Source organism: Zalophus californianus, chromosome 7 (assembly GCF_009762305.2).
Source record: "Zalophus californianus isolate mZalCal1 chromosome 7, mZalCal1.pri.v2, whole genome shotgun sequence".
In the NCBI taxonomy this organism is placed as follows: Eukaryota; Metazoa; Chordata; class Mammalia; order Carnivora; family Otariidae; genus Zalophus; species Zalophus californianus.
Window position 1 is genome coordinate 19567652 of NC_045601.1, and position 22849 is coordinate 19590500.

Genomic DNA, 22849 nt, shown 5'->3' on the forward strand with positions numbered 1-22849 from the left:
ACACACTAATGCTATTTACTCGTGAGGGAGACCTTATCTATGGGATACTTAGAGTATGCTGCAACTGATCCATCTGGAATTGTTTATGATAGACAAATTTGAAATGTATTGATTTATGGGATGTGGCTCTGAAGAAATGTCACATAACTACGTAATACAAAAGTATAAAAATATTTAAAAATTTAAAGTATTTCATTACCAAAATAACTCCCTTTTGTGTAAGTGAAGCATGCACAAAGGTCATTTACATATTGGATCTGGCCTAGCAACAACAGACTCATGCACAAGTACTCTGGGTGGCAAGGACAGGAACTACAAATGGTTCCAATAGTTTGGGCTCTCTCTCACCCAGGCTTAGCAGTCTAATCTGTTAGTAGCAGAAACTTTAATACAGTATCATCCTCTGGGGATTCCAGTCAGCACATGGTGGCAAGTTTATTTCAGTGGGCTTCTATCAAGGAGGTGCAGAAGCACCAAGAAGTGTCCCAGCAAATTCGGACACAATTCTTCCTGTCCGCATGCGTCCCTCCTAGCATTGACACCTACCTCAAACATGAGTTTGTTTTCTCTTTCCTTGGTGCCTCTGCCAGCATTATTACCCACGGGGTTACGGAAAATCTGATTTACAAACATCAAATCCAATCTAACATTCCTTTGGACCAAGGGTCTCATTATACAGAGGAGATTTAACCACTGGAGAATGTTTGGGACTCAATGGTCCTAATATATACCATAGAAAGAATTGATAGAATTCCTGGCAAATTGGAATGGCATATAAAAGTCTCAGCTAATGGGCCAGCCTGGAGATGACATCCTGGAGAACTGACAGGGTATCTCCAGGGCACAGTATATATGAACAGAACCAAAGACCAACATGCACTGCTATATCTACAAAAGCTAAGATATACAGGCTTGGGATTCAAAGACTGGAAGTAGGATTGGCCTCTCTCACCATTATTTCCAGTGGCCCATTTGCCATAATTAGTGTTCTCTGTCCCAACAGGCAGTTTGCTAAATTGGAGGACCTAATTCCTGGGTATGGAGGGCAAGGAATGCTTCCATCAGGGAACATGATATGATTTACAATAAACCTAAGTTATGATATATGCCTGGTTACTTTGAGCTTCTCATTCTGGTATACAAATAGGAAAAAGGAACAAATATAATGGTGTGGGGGTAGAATTTACCCTGATTGTCATGAAGTACTAGGGTTTCTGCTGCATAATGGGGACAGGAAGAATTATGTCTGAATTTGCTTGGACACTTCTTGGTGCTTCTGCAGTGAATGATTAATCACAGCCTGAAAAGAGTAAGGCAATCAAGGTCTTGTGCTCATCAGGATTGAAGGTCTAGGTCACCCAAGAGACGACCAGAACAGCTGGAGCTTTGGCTGGAGAAAAGGGGAAATCTAGAATGGGTGGTAGAGGACAGAGATGTTGAATACCAGCTATGGCCTTAGGGGCCAGCTGTAGCAGGGAAGACCATAGCTTTCTTGACATATGATGGTTTAATATTTGCTTATTTTTAGAGTTTGTGAACACCATCTTAAGCCATCTAGAGCCATCACCTTCAAGAATGGATAACAGAGTTCACTTAAGGGAGGAAATTAGGGGTGCCTGGGTGGCTCAGTTGGTTAGGCGACTGCCTTCTGCTCAGGTCATGATCCTGGAGTCCTGGGATCGAGTCCCGCGTTGGGCTCCCTGCTCAGTGGGGAGTCTGCTTCTCCCTCTGACCCTCCCCCCCCTCATGCTCACTCTCTGTATCTCATTCTCTCTCTCAAATAAATAAATAAATAATCTTTAAAAAAAGGGAGGAAATCAGATTGGTTGAAGAGTAAATCATGGCAGGTATTTCTTGCAGATCATTCATGCTTAGGTGAGCAGTTCTCAATTAGGAGTGACGGTGTCCCAGGTAGCATTACCAGATAGAATACAAGATACTATAAGTGCAAATACAATTTACAAAAGCAAGGCTTAATTCTCTCTATGGAAAATAAAGGAAGACCCTCTTTCCCTCCCTTTTTTCTTAGATACCACTTTAGAAAACTTGCAATTGCAAGTTCTTTCTCTTTCTCTTGGAAATGTATGTAAGTCTTTTTAAAGGTTAAATTTTGGGGATCACCTAATATAAGATATATATTTTTTTCAAATAGAAATTATCCTTCTAGAAACATCATAACTTAAATGCACTTACCCTGAAGTGCTGTGAAGTTAGTTCTTTATTGTGGAGGGGTATGGGGTAGTGAGCTGCTTGTAAATCCTTCAGAGCCACAGAGAGTTTACCCTTATCTTTGAAACTAACCATCACATTTCCAACAGCTTTCAAAATCATTAAAGACTGCTCTGTAAATCGGTAGCTCTCCTGTGAAGACAAAGCATAGCAGCCAGCCTCACTTTCTTTTTTATTTAAGTGTAATCAAGCTTACAAAAATTTAATTTCTGTTAATATAGTAAACCTCTTCTATATGGTTGATTCAATAGTTATTTATGAAACGCTTGCTTGATCAAAGCATTTTCCTAGGGTCTATGATCGCAAAGATATAAAACAAGGGGTATAATTCCTGCTGTAGTGGTAACACATGGGAAGAACACCTACCTCATATTGGGAGCCAGGGGAAATTTTGCCACAGTAGTAATACCCAGACTTAGTTCTGAAGGATGTCTAGGAATTACTTCGAAAAAATTGTGTGGGATTGGAGAACTGATGGGCAAAGGAGAGTTCAGGGAGGGAGTGAAAAAGATTAAAAAGATAAGAGGGTGAACTGGCTCCCTCCTGCTTCTGGCACCCTCCTGCTATGGACTCTGAGGAGACAGTAAAAGCAAAAAGGAGATAGGGATATGGAAAACAGTATGGAAGTTCGTCAAAAAATGTAAAATAGAACTACCATCCAATCTAGCAATCTTACTTTTGGGTGTATAGCCAAAGGAAATGAAAACAGGACATTGAAAATATATCTGCACCCCCATATTCTTTGCAGCATTATACACATTAGCCAGGAAATGGAAACAACCTAAGTGTCCATCAATGGATGAATGGATAGAGAAGATGTAGTGTGTGTGTGTGTGTGTGTGTGTGTGTGTGTGTGTAGCTGTAGTGCATATGTGTAATACATATACATATATATAATATATATATATACACATGCACATACATACAGACACACAGGATATTATTTAGCCATGAGAAAGAAGGAAATCCTGGCTTTGGTGACAATATGGATAGATGGACTTTGAAGGCATTATGGTAAGGGAAATAAACCAGACAGAGAAAAACAAATACTGCATGGTATCATTTATATGTGGAATATTTAAAAACACACAAAAAAACTCAAAAACAGAAAGTAGAAAAGTAGTTGTCAAGGGCTAGGGAGTGGGAAAACTAAGGAGAGTTAGGTAAAAGGGTACACACATTCAGCTGTAAGTTGAATAAGGTCTGAAGATCTACACGTATACCATAGTGACTATAGTTGATAGAACTGTGTTGTGTAATTGATATTTGTGAATAGAATAGAACTCAAATGTCACCCCCCAAAAATGTTGTCAACAACAACAAAAAAGATAAGTATGTGAGGTGATGGTTGTGTTAATTAACTAGACGGTGGGGATCCTTTCACAATGTTTATGTATATCAAATCACCATGATGTACAGTTTATATAACTTACAATTTTATTTGCCTGTTTTACCTCAATAAAGCTGGTGGAAGAAAGAAATTGGATGTCAAATTGTAAATCTGTATGTCAAAACCAAAAAGAGAGTCAGTGTAGGGGTGGGGGAGAAAGTGGGAGAGTAAGGAAGAGAACTCTGAGGAGTTTGAAAATTCTTTTGATTGGTGTATAGTGGGTAGTTGGTGGGTAGAGGATGAGCTGCCCAGAGCAGAGGGTGATCTGAGACAGCATGAAGAGGGTGAAGTTGAAGCAAAACTTTGTGTTTTCGCTCCTTTCCTAGGGAGCACCATGGTGCCATCATTGCTCCTTAGTTCCCTGCAGAAATTTTGAGGAATGGCCCAATGCCTAGACAAGTACAGATCTCCTGCTGATGAAGACAGATGCAACTGACTTGCCCCCTTAATGCATTTACCATTCTATTACCTTCTCCTCCAATGTCTGAAAGCCTAGAGAAAGCCTTTTCTCAATGGTGTTTCTCCCTGATGTGAAGCCATGACCAGAAAAATTGTCTGGTCAAGAGGCAGCACTTGGAGTGATCCTGTATGGTTCTGAGGAGCTTGAGTCTCTCTGCTCTTGGACTAATCTTTCTCTTGCTTCTTCATTGGAACTGAAGAATAATAGGGCCTGGCTTTCAGGTCCAATAATTTTTTTTAAAGATTTTATTTATTTATTTGAGAGAGAGAGAGAGAGCAGGAGAGGGGGTTGGGTCAGAGGGAGAAGCAGACTCTCTCCTGAGCAGGGAGCCCAACGTGGGATTCGATCCCAGGACTCCAGGATCATGATCTGAGCCAAAGGCAGTCGCTTAACCAACTGAGCCACCCAGGCGCCCAGGCCCAGTAATTTTTACAAGATGGAGGAATTGATAACCCCAGGGACAGATGGGTTCACAGACCAAAATAACTAAACACCTATGAAGTTAAATCACCTAAAGAAAGAGACAAACTGGATAGTCCATACTACCTAAAGCAGAATTATTTTTTTAAAGGAAACAAAGAAAAGATTAAACAAGAATTTAAAATAAGCAGAATAAACATAATTAAGGGAAAAAGAGACATGTACTTATAAGGTGGGCTTGTTGAACTTCCTTCTATTGAACAGGAGGGAGAGGACTGGTGAGAAACAGCACAGCAGAGAGGAGGCAGCCATGGGGGATCCTGCACAACCACTGCCCAGAGACGCAAGAATTCATGACTGAGCATGTCTGGGCCACAGCAACATCAACATAAAAGAGCTGCTCCTGAGCCATCTTGCTGCTGTCTTGGCCCAGAGGTTTACTGACTGGCTTAGAAGATCCTGCCTCATTAATACAGTGAGGTGCTACATGGACATGGGTTCAGGGGAGGGTGTAAAACTGAATTGTGCAGTGAGAATGCCCCATGCAAATTGGCCCCCCAAAAGCAGAGGCCCACATATCTAAAGAAGATGTCTTATGGAGGGCATCTAAAACCAAGACAGGATCTCAGGGGAAATGCTAGGTTCATTTACCTTGTTTCTTCTTTCAGACACTTCAGAACAGAGGAGAAAGAGAAACTAAGAAAAGACCAAGAGAAGAGGAGATGAACAAGAATGACAGAATTCTCCATGGATCCTCCCTCCTTGAATCCCAGAGTCAAACACTCCAAATTCCTTAGGCCAAGGAAGGGGGTACAAGGAACATATGATACCACAATTTTAAACTGTAATGGAAAGGCCTGTACTGATCCTCTATACAGCCCAAACGACCAGTATGCTATGGGATCTACCTGAAATGTTAACAGACGTGACAGGGGATTCCACAGAGCAGAGGCGAAAGCAGTTGTTGGAGAAAAATGAGAATTATTTTATTTGTATCCCTACAGAGTTTAGACTGTGTATTGTACATGCCATTGGGGAGGAATTTCTTGTAGGATATACCTAATTAACAGTTTTAAAAGGTATAAAAAATAAAATAAAATAAATGGGTAAGTTGAATAAAAGACAGGAATGTGATTTAGTTCCAAATCTTTGGAAAAAAAAAGGCGCGCACACACACACACACACACACACACACACACAAAATCACGGTTGCTTAAGTACTTACCGGCTCAAAGTGGGGTAGCACAACATCTTCATCTCCGACGACAAAAGTCACCATGCTGCAGATGTGTATGGAATGCCCTACTGGGGAGTATGCAGTGAAGAGCAGCATATGTCTCCTAAAGACAATGGAAAACATGAGGACCCACGGGCTCCTTTGTTGCCGCTCTAACCTCTGTGAGGCGTTTGATGACAACTTGTGCTCAAATGAAGTCAAACATTAGTGAGAGTTGAATTCTTTAACACGGATGGGATAAGGACCTCTGAATTTTCACTCCGAAAGAATCATCAGAGGTCATGGACTCTAACTGCATTAATTATTTGGGACACAAAATAGTTACACTAAATGATTAACATGCCGGAGATCTCTCCCATGCACTGCAGTCACATCACAAGAGAGGAGTCTCGGTTTTTCCCTTACAATAATAATTCGCGGTGCTATAGGGCTTTTGTAGATTTCAGATTCATTTCATAGTCATTTCCTCACAAATGCATCATTTCACCTATGTTGTTTGTGTCTCTCCTACCAGGTTGGGGTATTACTGAGAGCAGGGATGCTCACTTCCCCTCATTTACTGAGCCCTTAGAGCATGTTCAAAACATTCATGCTGATAGGTGAGGTCCTGCTTGGAGGATATATATATATATATATATATATGAAGGTTCTTTATTAATTCCCTGTTTTTGGTTGTCCTTTTTTTAAAAAAATATTTTATTTATTTATTTATTTGACAAAGAGAGAGAGAGCACAAGCATGGGGAGTGGCAGGCAGAGGCAGAGGGAGAAGCAGGCTCCCCACAGAGCAGGGGGACCCGGATGTGGGATTCAATCCCAGGACCCCGGGACCATGACCTGAGCTGAAGGCAGTCGCCTGACTAACTAAGCCACCCAAGCGCCCTTGGTTGTCTTGATGGATGAGCACTCAGACGGAATAACGACTTCTGGGAGAATCTCTGTATGCCAAAGTTTTTAGGGTAGAAGTGAGAAATATTGAAGTTCTAAAATTTATTACTTTCTAGGAATACTGGATGCTCGCACACATTATTTTAGCATTTGTTTTTGCTGTGTAGGCTTTGCTTTTTCTATAAGAGCTGTAGCTTTTCATTGATCACATAGAATTAACATGATTGATCTTAGGAAATCCAGTAAAAATATTTATTTCATCTGAAAGAGGAGGTAATGTTTTGAATTTTATTTATCGAAATCAAGAAAACTTCAATTATGCATATTTTCTTTAAAATGGAAAATGTGGGGGCGCCTGGGCAGCTCAGTCATTAAGCGTCTGCCTTCAGCTTGGGTCATGATCCCAGGATCCTGGGATCGAGCCCCGCATCGGGCTCCCTGCTCGGGGGGGAAGCCTGCTTCTCCCTCTCCCCTTGCTTGTGTTCCCTCTCTCGCTGCCTCTCTCTCTCTCTCTGTGTCAAAAAAATAAATAAAATCTTTAAAAATAAAATAAAATGGAAAATGTGATCTGCTTAGCCAAGTTTATCTTAATTAAAAATAAAAATATAGGTAAGATTAAAAACAAACCATAGGTTAAAAAAATAGAAACCATGGGGGGGAAATGCTATGTTTGTCAATCTGTTTTTAAAGAAAATCATAGTTCTTGCCAAGGAATGTAAGATTTACAAGAAAACAAAAAGAATTGTTTAATAAATGAATTTTAGGAAATGCTGTTTTAAACCGTATTCTTTCTTAAGAAATTACCAGACTTTGACAATTATGAGTCTTCCAAAAGGAGATTTACTGAACAGCATTTCTTCAATTTATTTGTTCATGGAATTATCTATCTCAAGAATCTTAATGATAGATCTGTTTCTTACAAAATCACTTTAGGAGAAAATATCCTAGATCCCATATTGTTTAATTATTTGGTAGCCAGTGGTTTTCAAGGTCAAAAAATTCTTCATATGGGAAAAATGAAGTCACTCCATACCCAACAGGCAGGCGAACCATTGTAGCCTTAGTAGCATACGTATGAATCTTCGTAACAAGTTCCCGAGGCTTCAGAGATTTCCAAGAAACTGATTCAGCTGTAAGCAGTCCAGGCTCTACGTGAGGGCTGTCTTTTGTTAAAGCTAGGAGAGGGAAAAATGTTAAAATTTGACTGTGAGAGTTTAGCTGGCCTTCACAATATTAGTAATGATAATAATAGTACCAGGAATTAGAGATTTTCTGAAAATATTCATAAAACCCAGAGAAAATACTCTGGGTAAATAATTACTGGAAATAATACTGAAGTGAGACTTAGGTCTTCTTATCTGTCCTCTTTTCTCCACAGAATCACCCCTCGCTAAAGAAACCAGGAATGGGAGAGTTAGCAAAAGGACAAACAAGACTGTCTCATTTAATCATCTGTGACAGAAATCACCATATCCCTCTAGATGCAGTTTTAAAGGAGGAAAAACACCTCATCTGGGAAAATAAGAGATTTTCCTAAGATAGTGGCAAAGCAAGTTTGAAATATCCCATTGTTTAATCCAGGTTTTTACTCTTTTTTTTTAATTTTATTTAAGATTTTACTTATTTATTTATTTATTTGACAGAGAGACACAGCAAGAGAGGGAACACAAGCAGGGGGAGTGGGAGAGGGAGAGGCAGGCTTCCCGTGGAGCAAGGAGCTCGATGCAGGGCTCGATCCCAGGACCCTGGATCATGACCCCAGCCGAAGGCAGCCACTTAACCAACTGAGCCACCCAGGCGCCCTAGGTTTTTACTTTTGATTCTTAGCTTTGACAAGGTGTAGAAATAGCAAAAATGAACAAAAATTTAATTTTCATATTAAGTGTTCCTCTTAAAATGAATAAAGAATATCTACTATTCTTCATCAGTAGGTAAGGCCAAGACACTTTTTAAATTAAAAAAAATTTTAATTGAGATAACATTGGCACATGACATTGCATTAGTTTTAGGTATACCATATAATGATTTGGTATTTGCATATATTGTGAAATGATTACTGTGAAAGTTTAGCTAACATGCGTTACTACACACAATTACAATTTTTTTCTTGTAATGAGAAGCTTTAAGGTTTACTCTCTTAGCAATTTTCAAATACACCATATAGTGTCATTAACTGTAGTCACTTTGGTGTACATTACATCTTCAGGAATTATCTTAGCTTATATCTTTACCCTATTTCCAAATAACACTCAAGCTGAACATAGAAGGGCAAAACATGACTTGAAACGCCTCTACACACATAGATTTCAATGTTTTAGGACTTGGTGTGGCTTAGGAGTTATTAGTAGATATACTAAGCTTATACCACTAAAGTTTGGCAAATTTATTCAACAAGTATTTATTGCCCATGGCTACACTAGACATCATTCAAAACATTGGGTATAACTGGGTGAAAAATCATAGTCCCTGCCATCACAGTTGGTGGACATTTAATAGTAAGCATTCAGCAAATATTTATTGTACCTCCACAGTGCCAGGCATTGTAAATTTGAGTTATAGATAATTTGATTTTTTTGTTTAGGTTTTGCTTTTTCTCTAAGAGCCATAGCTTTTCATTGATCACATAGAATTAACATGATTTGATTTTGGGAAACCCAGTAAAAGTATTTATTTCATCTGAAATAGGAGGTAATATTTTGAATTTTATTTATCAAAATCAAGAAAACTTTTTGATTATGCATATTTTCTTTAAAATGGAAAATGTGATCTGCTTAGCCAAGTTTATCTTAATTAAAAATAAATCTACAAGTAAGATTAAAAACAAACCATAGGTAAAACTATGATTGGTAAGGGGAAAAATGCTGTTTCTTAATCTGTTCTTAAATAAAGAGATTTAACTTTAACAAAACAGGACAAAAAAACTGAAGAATGATGTTTTGTGCATACATACATACATATGAGCAAAGGGCTGGTCTCAGAGAGAAGCAAGAACAATCCATCCATGTGAGCAGGAGGGAGGGTGATTAGAATTGTGAAGAGCTCATTATGGGAAAATGGGGTGGGTCATTCCTGATTTTTGTCTATCTCTCCAATGAAAATAGCAGTAAGGTCATTTACTGAAAATGCAGGAAGATGAGAGCAACTGCTAGAGAGATCTAGAGGTCTGAGATAGTCATCCATTAGGACAAGAGTGGAGAATGCATGAACCAGAGAAACATTGGCAGCGCTTAGGGGCCATTGTGAAATCTGTGGCCCTCAGTTGAACATGGGGCTAGCTGATAGGATTATTTTTTCTCCAGTCACACTCAGCTGCTCTGATGTACACAGGTGAGATGCCGAGTTCATCTGTCAAATTGAACCAATACCTGGGTTTTGCCAGGACAGTAAGCTGAGAGAGTAAGAAGAGTAATCACGCTGAGGTATGTCTGAGGCTACCGTTACAATGGCAGGCCATGGAAACTGGGGGATGAGAAAAATAAGGACATGAAGAGAGGAAGGACAGAGGAAAGTAGGAGGGTCAATGGACGGTGGTCCCAGAGGCAAAGGATTATAGGAGCAGGGGGTTCAGGGAGAGGGAACTGGAGAGTCAGGGCATGTAGTCAGAGTGTGAAACGGAGATGTTTGAGATGATACAGTTATTGGCAGGTAAGTTCTAAAATATAATTATGAGGGGCGCCTGGGTGGCTCAGTTGGTTGGGCGACTGCCTTCGGCTCAGGTCATGATCCTGGAGTCCCGGGATCGAGTCCCACATCGGGCTCCCTGCTCAGCAGGGAGTCTGCTTCTCCCTCTGACCCTCTTCCCTCTCGTGCTATCTCTCATTCTCTCTCTCTCTAATAAATAAATTTTTTAAAAAAATTTAAAAAAAAATAAAATATAATTATGAAAACAAAACAAAGATCAAGGTGGGATGGAGGAAAAGGCCTTCAGAATTGTCAAATCAGAGAAAGAGTGCATGTTTTTCAACAGATCTTAAAAGACTCAAGAACGATGACATGTAGAGGTGGGAAGGAGAACGGCGGGAGTAGGCACGCCAAAGAGGGGAACATAGGACCGAGACAAGGAGAGGTGCAGGTGGCAAGAGTGGACACAACCCATGATGTCTGAGCAGGAAGAGCATCCCAGAAGGTGGTGGAAGGAGGACTCTCTTAGAGACTCTGGAGGGGAAATACGTTCCTTCATCCAGAGCTTAAAAATCTTGTATTTCCCCTGGACTGAATGAAAGTAAACTGGGCTTTAAGACGATACTTTTCTTAAAGCTCTCTTACCTCCAGATTCTCCCCATCGTACCAATGCAGAAAAGCAAACCAGTAGTTCAATAGGTTTTAGACTATCCACAAATAGATAGTAGGACGCACGTTCATCTGAGAACTGCAAGAAATAAGATGAATCATTGAATTTAATATTAGTCTATTAATGCTGTATTTGCCACTTGTGATAATCACACAATACCTAACATTTGTGGAGAACCTACTATGCTCTAGACACCATGATAAATACTTTACAGCCCTAATGATATGAAGAAAATCACACTGGGTAAATGCTGGCAATAGTCTATGGAAGCTGCGTCTATAGGACCTGTGTGAGATTGGCTGCCCTATCAGAGAGAGTCAAAACTCTTCTCCATGAGCAAAGAAAAGGGAAATGCTTGCTCCAGAAATAACAAGTGGAGGAAACTGGACTTGAGGCTGAGCAGTACTCAGAGAATTTGGGTCCCTGATAATAGACAGGCCACAGAGTAACTTTAGCAGAGAATGGAAATGTCTAATGGGTTGTATTAACGTATTTTACATGGTGCTATGTGATATAAACACTTTCTTTTTTTACAAGATCTTCAGAAATACAGCCATTGCACACTAATGCACTAGGCTGGATTTTTGTTTTGAAGTTGCAAGAGAGTACTGAGTAAAACAGGACAGCCACGTAAGGGTTACATGAACATGAACTCAGTCCATCCTATATGGGTAAATAATCCATAATCATGGATGAAGAAACTGAAACACAAAGAGAATAAGTAATTTGCCAAAGGTCACAGAGCTTGCAAGTGGCAAAGCTGAGAGTCAAGAGTAGGTATATCTATTTACCCACCCCAGGGCTGGTCTTTGAGACTATTGTACTTTTATTGCCTTTCCACTGCTTGGTGAATTTTGACTGATGGCATATGGTAAATGTGTTAAATTAATGTCATTGCTATTATACATTAAAAGCTTTCATATTATTTTATAATGATATTTAAATAAATAATTAAAATATGAAAGAAAAATCTCTAGTCATATTGTGAAAAAAGCAACCTTGTTATTTAATCAAGTATGACAAGATTGCTGGAAATGCTCGATACAACATAACCATGTTTTAAATGATTGCTTCCCTCGATATTTTTCAATAGTAGGCATTAGCCATTTATCTTCGTTGTTTCTTTTTGGCTGCCACATGTTGGTTATAAAGACAGTTGTTTCAAGTATTCACTCTCTAAAATTATGAAGGAAGCTTGGTTTTGCCAGCCTAGTGTACATGCTGGAGGAGGAGTTTCTGCACAGAGCTCATTTGCTGCCATTTTTGAGAGTCTGAGAATTTAGGGACAGTGTGGCCCTAGAGGTCACATGGAGGTACTCTGCCCTGGTGCCTGCACAGGGCACCTTTGGGAGCCCCCTGCCCCACCCACACACTGAGCACCAATGGAACATCTATGGAATGTGCTGGAAGAGGCCTCGGGCTCAGCTGGCGGTCTCTGGCCACTAACATCAGGAATGCCTGGCCTCAGGCCACAACCAGTCCTTCCTTTTAGGCCATCCCAGACGCTGTTAAGTTTGGATTTCAGTGCCCTCTAAGAAAAAATTATTGTTTTCTCATACCACTGATGTTAAAAAAAAAAATTCGGGGGAAGGAAGGGACTCAGAAGGATTGTTATTTTATTTTGTCAAGCTGAGACTTGAAAAGGAAAAAAAAAATCTATATTTACATCAGTTTGTAAAAATAGGATCAGAATAAAGAACAGTTGGCCATTGTGCCACACACATACACACGTGTATTAGGACGGTGGTGTATAACAAACTCATAACCAAACTGCCTTTAGTAACAATGACAGCCAACACTGATTACCCCTTGCTAATGACAGGCATTCTTCTAAGTGTTTTACATACATTCTCTCCATTATTTCCCAACTCTATCTATAGGGCTCTTACCGCAAGCACTTTATAGATGAGAAAATCGAAAACTGAGCTTAGGCAGGTCCCACCCCGAATGAAACAAGGATTCAAAACCAGGGAGCCTGGCTCCGAGCCACCAACCTGGCGAACCTAGTGAGAGGGGCGAACCAGTGACAAAGGCACAGGCTCCACATCAGGCACAATTCTCAGGATGCTTGTGCCACTTTCCAGGGCGGTGGTCTTGGGCAATTTACTCAGCCTTGACCTGCCTCAGTTTCCTTACCTGAAAAATGCTGATCATAATAGTCCTTTCATAGGATTTGCTGTGCAGACTTAATACAATAAAGAACCTAGTGCGGGGCCGCCAACAGAGTAAGCACCTATAAATGCCTTCATCTTATTATTGCCAACAGTCTGAATATGGACATATGCTGCAGTGACCTGTAAATGGTATGTTATTCTCACAGCATACTCTGGGTTCAGTTATTCCTGCTTAGCAGTGTTGTTATCTTCATAAAGCCAAAGCATTCCTCTGGGTGTTTTTATAGATAAACTCCGGAGTTAGGTTGATGATTTCTCCCTGCTACCTTCCCCCCAGGCCCTACTACAGATCTGATCCTTACTTTCAGAGCAGACATCCAGCTATAGAGCACCTCTTGAAAAATGCTCAAAAGGTTTTCTCTGCCTGCATTTTCATCGAATACAAGTGCAACGAGAAAAGTCATCTCCAATACTTCTTTCTTCCCCTACCTCTGCACAGGCCTTATAGAGATGTGACTTTATCATCAGGGGCTTGAATGGCCCCCTGCAAGCAACATAAGAGTTTCAGTACAATCCAGCTTCCTAGAGTATGTTTCATAGTCTTCCCCAAAATGCCACACAATTTGTGAGACTTGTTAATTGATTCAGTCAATAATTTTTTATTGAGTTTGTGCCTCATGCCAGGACCAGTGTTGTAATAGTACACAAAAGGACAGAGTCCTTCTTAAGATGTTGACATCAAGCAGGTGGGTGGGGGGAGGGGCATGAGAAGTAATCAGGCCTTTGGGACCGAGGAGGGTAAGTACAGGTCACACAGAATGCATGGAGTCAGGGTACTTGACCTAGACTCTGTCGCCAGGAAAGGAGGTCTCACAGGTTCAAGGACATTGATGCTGTTCTGAAAGACTTCTAGCATTAGCCAGATGAAAGCAATAAAGATGAAGGGGAATAGACTCCACGTAGAGGGAAGAACATGGACAAAAACAGCAGAAATTGTAGTAGAAATGTGCTGTTGTTTTAGGAATAGCATGCAATTCAATAGACTAATTGAAATCAAATATAGTGACTTTATTTGTGCTTCAGTTATTCATAAATCAAATATTTTTAACATGAATTTACATAATAATGCAGCTCAGGATTGAACATAATCAGTTAAATCATACTTGGAGATACGAGGTAGCAGAATTTTACTTATTGTCTGGATAAGAGATCAGTAGACGACTCTAGGAATTGATTTTGTTAATATAATTATAAATTTAGAAATGCTTGATAGATTTGAAGGTGTTTTTCACTAGCATGATTTAATCAAAAATTTACATAAAACAAAGAAAAGAGAAGAGATCATAATATATTTACCTTGAATTCTGTTTTTTGAAAGTTAAGGCAATATGAGTTTGGCTTGTGAAAAATATATATGTTCCTGAAAAACATTATTTATAATGGGTTACTGTCATCATTCGCAATGGACTAGTACTACATGCTTAGTTTCATAGAATCAAATAATTATAGGCAAAACAAGGTAAAGACAGATGAAAATTTAAAAATATATATATAATAACAACCCTGGCAACAATGGTTGCCAGGGACTGAGGGTGAGAGAAATAGGAAGAGGTTGGTAAATGGATACAAATGTTCAGTTACAAGATGAATAAGGTCTGAGGATCTAATGTATAACATTAATAATACCAGTTTATATCACTGAAATTTGCTAGGAGAGTAGAACTTAAATGTCCCACCCCCCCCCCAAATTGGCAAATGTGTGAGGTGTTGGATGTGTTAACGCAATGGGGAGAATCTTTCACAATGTATATCTACTCATCACCATGTGCATTTTAAATATCTTACAATTTTATCAATTATATGTCAATTAAGCTTAAGAAAAATAATAACTGCATTGAATTAGTTGTCCTAAAGAGACAAAAATGATCCCTCAGTAAATAAACTATCTTTATCTTCATCAACAAATAAGTCTCTGAGGATGAGTTGAAACTGACCTGAGATCTGTTTGAATATTATTATTCTATGTGGGCAATCAACTCACCTATTTTTCTTTCTAACATTTTTCCTGGATATTATATCAACATCAGACTAATATTGGTTTAACTCTTTTGAATGATAGCTAAAAATTAATGGCTTATATATCCACTATATTTAATACCCACAAAAAATTTATACTTACTGAAAACATACACAGAAGTCTTCAAAATCCAACCATATTTCTTTAGAAACACTATTATTTATTGTTGCAAACTCCTCCTGTGATTTATCCTGTGTGGCTGTTGTCTGGCTGACCAAATCTCTTTCCAAACTAAACCCTTCACCTTGATGGGCTGTGTCATTCAGTCCAAGGTCTATCAGTTCGTCTGTGTGTAGCAGAAGACAAACATGTCAATTGCACCTACATTGTTAAATATTAAGTTATTGAGATATGGAAAATTATAGAGGGCAATTTGCATATTGAAGTCTACTTTTGAAAAAACATTTCCTGAGGCAATCATTTACATGCAAGCCTCAAATAAGGGGAAGCCCATGCAGAGACACATTTTCATACACTCTGGAGAATGTAATCCTAACTTAAACAAATAGCAGAGTGTTTAAAACTTTTTAAATCACTTTCATAAATTTGTGTGCCATTCTTCACAGATCATTAAGATACAGCAGAAATTAGCTAGTTTAGGTACTTAACCTCAGCTACAGGCAGACATGTTCGTCTAAGAGGGGAGGGTATAGCTCATGCACCAGAAGAAAGGAGAACCCGGGAGAACTATTGCAATAAATACATTTCAGAAGCCATTTAAATGCTCCCACATAGTAGGCGACTCTGTACCTTACTTTATGTTGATCAAGTAATGTCATACAGTTCTTATAGACTTCTTGAGTCAAAATTCTACATATATACATGCCACATAATGCTTTTTTGGATTTCGGGATTGGCCAAGTCTATATTTAGGAACTGAGGAATTGGTGATGGTTTCCTTGCTTTGATCATCACACGCATGTATTAAAACGCATGAACTGTACTCTTGGGCCTTTAATCAGATCATCTTTTATTTTGACTTTAAGCATGAATTTAACAAGGGAGATTATCTGATTTTTCTAGCTCAGAGTAGATTAGACTTAACACATCAGAGGAGACAAAGGAGACAGACCGCCAAGAGCCAGGAGAAGGGACAGCTAAGAGCTGTCAAGAAGCAGAGATCCCTTGTGCTTTGATGTTTGTGAAAGTCATGAGAAGATTATTAATTTACCTTTTCCAAGTATAACTTGTGAAATAATATTACCCTGTGAAGTGAAAGGAACACATTAAGAAACCATTTATAAATTCAGCAAAACATGTTAGCTATTTAAAGCACCAATGCTTTTAAAAGAGTTAATACTGTCTTTTAATCATTGAAGAAATAGATTTCTGCCAATAGTTACTAAAACATGGTAAAGCAGAAACTTGGTTTTTAACCTTAAAGTTCAAAGATATGAATTTAATTCAATAATAGGCTGAGGGTTTAAGTTTGCGACATTAAAACCCAGAATATGAGAGTTTATTAAATTATTGAGTCTTAAAATTTAAATTAAAACAATAATATCCTCAAGTAGTTATTTGGCTTGGTATGAAGCACCTGACATTATTACAGATTGAATATAATGAGATGAGATTATAATTAGCAGTTAACATACAGAACCTAGAAAGGTGGGTTTCAAATTATAAAAAATTGTTTTTCCAAATTTTAACAGGGAAATGAAGGTGACTTCATTTGTGCAATTCTGTTTTCTCTGTGACACAGTTAAAATATGTATAAAAGGTAAAATGGTACAAACTCATACAGACACATGATGGATGATGGCAACAATATTTTGGATGATGTAAAGGGATGAAGGTGATAACAGAGCAGTGCTACCTGAGAAGCTAGTGAGAAGCAAGCCCATCCATGCCTTAGGGCCCCAGAAATGATTAACAGGCATCTGAGAAGGAGAGAATGTTATACGGCCTCATATCAAAATACAGGAATGGGTCTATTTAAGGAACAGACAAATCCCCATTTTGCTGTAATCCTTTCTGATTTAACATCTAGCCTTCTGCCTAAACAGGACACTGGAAATTGCTTCATATGGAGAAATTAAATGAGCAATCTCCAGATCTGGGTTCACAGGTACCGTGGGAAACAGGAGAAGCTGCCTCTACAGAGAGGAGAAGAATTAAGTGAAAGTCCACATGCTGAACTTTTGACACTCTCAGCTCCTCTGTACTGCTTGGCTGCAATAACACTGATGGATAAGTGTCTACTAACCCCTGGGACCCATTTCACCCTAGGAGGGAAATTAGAGGACTCTTAACTGGAGAAACTGACCAAGGCCAGGGAAAAACCTCCAAGGAATCTACATTTGGAGCTAATCCCACCCCCAAATGAAGCTCATTTATCCCCAATTACCCTAAATTAATTATCCTACCAGCTGATAAGCTCTAGCCATTCTATAAAGCCACTTCCGATCAGCAGCTAATTAATGTCATGAATTCCTTAAATATATATATGTGCAACAAAGTATCACCAGACAATTGAGGAAGGAGACTTAAAGAAACTAAAGGGTGTGGATGGGGAGATTAATAGAAAACAAAAACAATTATATAGGGATACATTTTTTAAATTGGTAATATCAGAAAGATATTCTTTAATATCCATCTATCAAATAAGAAACTTCTACAAAAATACAATCAAGAATGGGAGCTCTTAGAAACTAAAAATAGGAACGTGAAATAAACTCAACAGAAAGTTTGGATGACAAGGTTGACACAAAGACAAAGAGATTAGAGCTATACATCTTTTAGAAGAAAACAGGGGGGAAAGCTTCATGACATTGAATTTGACTGATTTCTTGGATATGACACTAAACAACAGCAATAACAAATGTAAAAATAGATAAACTGGACTACATCAAAATAAAAAAATTCTGTGCATCAAAGGACACAATCAATACCATGAAGATACAACCTGTGGAATGGGAGAAAATATCTGCAAATCATGTATCTGATAAAAGGGTAGCATCAACAATATATAAAGAACTTATACAAAGAACAACAAAAACCAAATAAACTAATTTAAAAATGGGCAAAGGACTTAGATATTTATCCAAAGAAGATATATAAGTGACAAAAAAGCATATGAAAAGATGCTCAACATCACTAATCATTAGGGAAATGCAGATCAAAAGTATAGTGAGATACAACCTCACACCTGTTGTGATGGCTACTATTATAAAAAAAATAAAAACAGGAGAGCATGTTGGTGAGGACGTGGAGAAATTGGAAGTCTTGTGCACTCAGAGTGAGAATATAAAGTGAAAAACAGTATGGTAGATCCTGAAAAATTAAAGTAGACTTACCATGTGATCCAACAATTCCACATCTGGATATAAACCCAACAAAATTGAAGGCAGTGTCTCAAAGAGATATTTTTACACCCATGGTCATAGCAGAATTATTCAGCAAGTGTCCATTGATGGATGAATGAATAAACAAAATGGGATATATCGATAGATGATTGATTAATAGGTAAATAGATAGATAGATAGATAGATAGATAGATAGATAGATAGATAGATAGGTAGATGGATGTGGGAATTTCTTTCCTTTATTGCCTCCACAGTAATAATCCTTATATAGCTAGAATATAGATTCAACAAAGACTTCTGAAGTAAACGAATCTGGAAGACAGAGGAAAGTGGAGGCTTGCCATGGTGAGTGAGGACAGCAGTGCTAAATACTCATCTTCCACAACAAGGGGTAATATCTAAATTGATAGATCAAGAAATAACCAAATCCCAGCATTCAATAAATATGTAACTGTGTCTACCATATGCTAGGCATTTTCACCAGTGCCTGGTGAAAAAGATGGACTATTTTTATGGTGTTTTTGACTTTCTAATACTATTGCATGGAATAACTTAAAACTAAAGAAAAACTTTAAAAATGTTAAAATATATTCATTCTCTTTACCAGATTTCTCATTTGTTAGTCTGTTTTTCAACTAATACTAAAAAATGCTAAAAAAAAATTGTTCACTTGAATGCAATGGTATGTAAGGTATCTTATGCTATCTAGAAAGATTAGTGGAAATGAACTAGGGTTCATTCACCAAATGAGAAATTATGCAAATTTAAGAATAAAGACACTTTTTATGTATAGATATGAAATTATCTCTAGTACTTATTAAGTAAAAACTCTTTTGTTAAATTTTGAATAGAAAAAGGGACATTATGGAATATTATCTGTGTGTTTTTCTGAATTTGCATAACAAAATGCAGGAAGTGTCCTACAGAGTGCAGAGCGGTGAAAATGGAGAAGTATATTAATAAAAACAGGAGTTTTTCATGTATACCTTATATTTTTATTTTTTTTAATTTTTTAAAAGATTTATTTATTTGAGAGAGAGCATGAGTCGGAGGAACAGATGGAGAGGAAGAGAGAATTTAAAGCAGGCTCCACACTCAGCCCACACGTGGGGCTCAATCTCACAACCCTGAGATCATGACCTGAGCTAAAACGAAGAGTCAGACACTTAAGTGACTGCACCACCCAGACTCCCCTTATATTTTTATTTTTGAACATGTGAACATATTACCTATTAAAAGATAAATACCCTTTGACACCCACCACACTGGCAAAAGTTGAAATATCAGGCACTATAAGTGTTGGCCACGAAGCCTTGCAAAGAAAATTCTTACGCAGGGCTGACAGAAGTGGATATTCATACACCTACCCTGGAAAATTATTTGGCATCTTGTTGTAATGTTAAATGGGTGAATGCCCCATGACCCATCAATTTTGCTCCCAGAATCACATCCTGGAGCAGGACTTCCCAGTCTAGTGTCCCCTGGGGCCCAAAATTAAGATTTCAGGAATCCATGAACATGGAGAGTTGAAAAAATTTCATCTTTAGTCCAAGTTGAGATTTTCTTCAGTTACCAATTTATCAGTGCAGGTGAGTAAGCCACAATGTTATTAGCAATAACTGTGACTTTATCTACGAAAGAAATCACAGCATTTTACATATTATTACAGTTGTTGCAAGTATCTTCAAATGTCACATGTATTGATCACTACTCTGAAATTGCGCAGTTATGAGGCCCATTGTTAGGTTTCAAGTAGTCATGTGTTACTCTCTACAGATAAGCCCATGACCTGTAGCGGGCCAACCAGTTGGCAACTATACTTAGCAGTCATTCCACCACCAAACAGTGAAGTTATGTGTTCTCGTGGTGCTAACCCAAACAGCTATTTTGTTTTCCACTGTTCCCTATCATCGGTACTCAACTCATACGCAGATGCAGATGAATTATTTTCATTGTGTGTTAAAGTTTTACAAAATTGGCCAGGGAGCCATAAGACATAAAAGGTTACAAACTCTGGAACTCAGGAAATGCTGGCTCATGTGCACAGGGACATACAAGAATAGTCATGGTATTGCTGCTTACAGTAGTAAGAAACAAGAAGCTCCCAATGTTTATAGTAGCACTATCAGCAATAGCCAAACTATGGTAAGAGCCAGAATGTCCACTGACTGATGAATGGATAAAGAAGAGGTGATATATATGTACAATGGAATATTACTCAGCCATCAAAAAGAATGAAATCTTGCCATTTGCAGCAACATGGATGGAGCTAGAGTGTGTTATGCTAAGCAAAATAAGTCAGTCAGAGAAAGACAAATACCATATGATTTCACTCATGTGTGGAATTTAAGAAACAAAGCAGATGAGCATATGGGAAAGGGAAAAAAAACGAGAGCGAGGGAGGCAAATCATAAGAGACTCTGAAAGATAGAGAACAAACTGAGGGTTGATGGAGGGAAGTGGGCTGAATGGGCATTAAGGAGGGTACCTGTTATGATGAGCACTGGGTGTTAGATGTAAGTGATGAATCACTAAATTCTACTCCTGCCACCAATATTACACTTATGTTAACTAACTAGAATTTAAATAAAAATCTGAAAGAAGAAAAAGAAACAAGAGGCAATGAGTATAGCCATTAACAATGCTAAGATTTAAAAAAAAAGGAGTTTGGTTATATATTAGATACCTTCAACCAGTGAAATGAATGAACTGTGACATGCAACAAAAGGCAAATCTCATAAATGATGCTAAGTGAAGGAAATCCCAGAGGAATTAATGAGTCCATTTAAATAAAATTGTATAACAATTAAATTAAGGTTATATTGTTTATAAACGTATATACATAATTGGCAAAATTAGGAGAGTATGGGCTTGGGATGCCTGGGTGGCTCAGTCAGTTAAGCGTCTGCCTTCGACTCAAGTCATGATCTCAGGGTCCTGGGATCGAGCCCCACATCCAGCTCCCTGCTCAGTGGGAAGTCCGCTTCTCCCTCTCTCTCTGCGGCTGCCCCTGCTTGGGCTGTCTTGCTCACACACCCTCTCTCTCTCAAATAAATAAAATCTTAGAAAAAAGAAGAAGAAGAAGAAGAGTATGGGCTTGGTTAACACCAAACTCTGAATGGCAGATAGGAGATGCAAAGGGGTCTTCTATAAGGAATGAATATGCCACTTTATCATCTAAAAAGCTTATTTTCACAGTGTCCTTTATTCTGTCCAAAGGCACGTTATACAGTCTTTTGTGTATATTTCACAATTTAAGAAAAGATATTTGATAATTAAGAATTGGGCCCATAATAAGAGTAACATAGTTACCTGAGATACTGTTCCTGTCAATTGGCTTAAGTCTGGCTGGCTAATGGTGGTGGTTTCATCATTTTCAGTAATGGACGATAAATCAAATCCTGGAGGCATCCCTTTCTTAATAAAAGATTGTACAAAATGACTAATGAAAAAAAAAACTTCTGTTACTTTAATTTCTTATTTAAAGTTACTAATAAATAACTGCAGTTTTTTTATGGAGGTATAATTGCCATATAACATTATATTAGTTTCAGATGTACAACATGATGATTTAATATTCGTATACATTATAAGATGATCACAAGTCTAGTTAACATCCATCACCACACCTAGTTGCAGTTTTTTTCTTTGTGATGAGAATTCTTAGGATTTACTCTCTTAGCAACTTTCAAATATACAGTACAGCATTGTTAACTACAGCCATCATGGCTATACATTATATCTCATGACTTATTTTATAACTGGAAGTTTGTACATTTTGACCCCACTTTACCCATTTCAGCCACCCTCTTCCTCTGGCAGCCTCAATCTGTTCTCTGTATCTTGGGTGTTTGTTTTTGTTTTTGATTTTTTAGATTCCACATATAAGTGAGATCATATGGCATTCGTCTTTCTCTGTCTGACTTATTTCACTTAGCAGAACGCCCATAAGGTCCAGCCATGTTGTCACAAACGGCAAGATTTCCTTCTTTTTTTATGGCTGACTGATACTGCATTGTACATTAAATAACAGCAGTTTTGTCAACAGTAGAAATTTCTGATTTCATTGATTTTATCATCTTTTACATCTAATAATAAATTTTTATTTCATGTTAAAAACATTGACTTGCTTTCTACACTACTGAAGAAATATCTCTATCAGTCAATACATTGTTGTAAAAATTTTCTGGAATGCTATTTTAAAACTATGGTGGTCGGGCCCCTGGGTGGCTCAGTTGGTTAAGTGACTGCCTTCGGCTCAGGTCATGATCCTGGGGTCCTGGGATGGAGTCCCACATCAGGCTTCCCTTGCTCTGCGGGGAGCCTGCTTCTCTCTCTGCCTCTGCCTGCCACTCCCCCTGATTGCACTCTCTCTCTCTGTCAAATAAAGAAATAAAATCTTTAAAAATATATATATAAAATAAAACTATGGTGGCCAT

At 38.3% G+C, this 22849-nt stretch overlaps 1 protein-coding gene across 5 annotated transcripts in view; it reads right to left on the reverse strand.

The window, feature by feature from the left end:
- ADGB (androglobin) overlaps nt 1-22849 on the reverse strand; it is a 159176-nt gene that overhangs the window by 61014 nt on the left and 75313 nt on the right. For 4 of the 5 annotated variants that reach the window (XM_027603366.2, XM_027603363.2, XM_027603362.2 and 1 more), the window contains 8 exons: nt 21723-21852; nt 16277-16310; nt 15208-15391; nt 14385-14448; nt 10890-10992; nt 7657-7798; nt 5725-5839; nt 2194-2361 (listed from right to left, as the gene is read on the reverse strand). In XM_027603366.2, the coding sequence (XP_027459167.2) occupies nt 2194-2361; nt 5725-5839; nt 7657-7798; nt 10890-10992; nt 14385-14448; nt 15208-15391; nt 16277-16310; nt 21723-21852 (940 nt within the window). The remainder of the gene's footprint in view (nt 1-2193; nt 2362-5724; nt 5840-7656; nt 7799-10889; nt 10993-14384; nt 14449-15207; nt 15392-16276; nt 16311-21722; nt 21853-22849) is intronic. The other variant, XM_027603364.2, reaches the window with a different exon arrangement.